Here is a 1,928-nt window from a genome sequence, read left to right as displayed (position 1 = left end):
TTTGAACCTTTGTTAGAAATCAATTTTTCATAGATAAATGGGTTTATTTCTGGCCTCTTACTTCTATTCTATTAGTCTATATGTCTGTCTTTATGCCAGTATCATAATATTTTCATGACTGATAGGAGCTGCTATGTCAATCTGAAACAATAGAAAAATTGAAGAGGTCTATACATACATTGGAAAAACAAGGTGAGATGGGAAGTTTTGTGTAATAGCCAAGAATAAAATTGTCTTCAAGGTGCATAAGATAAATCTTTTGAAGGGGAATAAGGTGATTTATATCTACACAAAAACTTAAATATAATCACATTTTCTTGGAGAGATTTTAGGTAAGATATCCAAAATATTAGGTCATGATAAAGGATGGGAGAGAACAAAATAAAAATGGAATGGAAGTGGCTATGGAGAAAGACTTGGAGGCATCACTTTTTTCTTGCCATCTGTACAGGTGATGAGAAAGGGTTACAGGTCATTTTGGGAAGACTTTTTAGTGGGGATGTTAAGGAAATGCCCACTGTCTCCAACCAGAGCACATGGATTTCCCCAGCATCCTCACCATTAGGCAGAAGCCAAGAGTGCTTTGTGATGTCTACAGCTCCTTTAACTCCTCCTGGCCAGGGGAAGTGCCTAGATGAACAAATAAAGCTAAAGGGTGTGGCTCCTCATTGTTCTGAGGATGAGCATTTTATATGCTGGTAGAGAAGACTACTGTGGGGTTTCAACATGGCTAAAGTTACTAGAAAATTGAAGGAATCTAGCAAAGTTGTGGAACAATCAAACCCAAGCACAAAACAATTAATCTCAAGCACAAAAGGGAAGAACAAGACGAAGAAATCCTGTCAACCCAGGGCCAGAAATGGGGGCAAGGTGAGACCACCTCACTTAGGCTCTTTTCCCTTGATCCACCCTCCCCTATGACTCCTACGCTTTACTTGCCTGGCACAAACTGCCTCATTAGCCCATGTCCCTTTTTACAAAGCTCCTCTTCTCATTCAGTGCCTATCTACTTCCTCCAACACAATGTCCTTCTGTGATCACTCTGTTGCTCTTTCAGGTGAAGAAGATACAGAGGGCGATAAAACGACTGCTTCATGGGAGTTCAAGAAAAAAATCGTCTAGTACTAGTACAGAAATTCCACAAAAGGTAAAAAGAGTGAAAAGAGCCAAGAAGTTTCGGCCACTAGCAAAGATTGAGTAGGAGCCAAAGCACTCAGGTCAGGCCCAAGATGCTGCAAAAAAATGACACTCTTACAAGATACAACAGCATAATGAAACAGCGATGGTGGTAATTAAAACAAAATCAAAATGTTATGAAAAACCCTTTATTTCAGAACATGTGTATGTATCTCTAAGTTATCTGATTGTGGGAAAAGAGGGAAGGAAGGGAAGAGGCAAGTTTGTGAGACAGAAGCAAAGTGAAGTCCTGGAGAACTGCAGGGGGTTGACCTGCCCGTAGGTTTATATACTGACAGGTAGACATATTTGCAGGTCTACCATGAGGCAAAAGTTGGGGATAAGGACTAGGTGAGCATTGAGCACTGAAGAAAAATTTCCATTCTTAACATTATAACCCATAGGCAAGAAAAGAAATGGGCTTGGTGTTTCTGTTTGTGTGTCTGTGCATGGGGATGACATTAGGGTTTAGGCTGCCAGAACACAAATGGGGAGAAGTGTAATGTGTGTTGGGTGACAGTATCATTTCCTAAAAAAGGTGGACAAAGAAACCATCTCCAGGCCACCTATTTCATAGTGGTGTTTGCTTTCCCTCAGACTATGTAACAAGGAATTAAATGCTCTAAGAAAAGACCCTAAACTAACCCTAATAAAATTTGACAAAACTTCCAAACACTAAAATAATGGTGTTTAAATGCCACAGCCCCAATATGGAATATGCCATATTTTTTGCTAAGAAAATTTGGGATGCA

The 1,928-nt window shown here is 39.8% G+C and overlaps 1 protein-coding gene across 1 annotated transcript; it reads left to right on the top strand.

Annotated features, from left to right (window-relative positions):
- The first annotated feature begins 697 nt into the window (after nt 1-697).
- LOC144338452 (uncharacterized) lies at nt 698-1,328 on the top strand. The gene is made up of 2 exons (XM_077988047.1): nt 698-870; nt 1,058-1,328. The coding sequence occupies exons 1-2, from the start codon at nt 727-729 to the stop codon at nt 1,199-1,201; spliced, it is 288 nt and encodes a 95-aa protein (XP_077844173.1). The 5' UTR covers nt 698-726; the 3' UTR covers nt 1,202-1,328.
- Nucleotides 1,329-1,928: the final 600 nt, after the last annotated feature.

This window comes from Macaca mulatta, chromosome X (genome assembly GCF_049350105.2).
Source record: "Macaca mulatta isolate MMU2019108-1 chromosome X, T2T-MMU8v2.0, whole genome shotgun sequence".
NCBI lineage: Eukaryota > Metazoa > Chordata > Mammalia > Primates > Cercopithecidae > Macaca > Macaca mulatta.
This window is presented reverse-complemented; position numbering and strand designations above follow the sequence as displayed.

Bases quoted from the DNA above. Each gene is read 5' to 3' on its own strand.
- LOC144338452 (XM_077988047.1), top strand. From the start codon at position 727: ATGGCTAAAGTTACTAGAAAATTGAAGGAATCTAGCAAAGTTGTGGAA. The intron at 871-1,057 runs GTGAGACCACCT...TTGCTCTTTCAG, and splicing joins GGGCCAGAAATGGGGGCAAG to GTGAAGAAGATACAGAGGGC.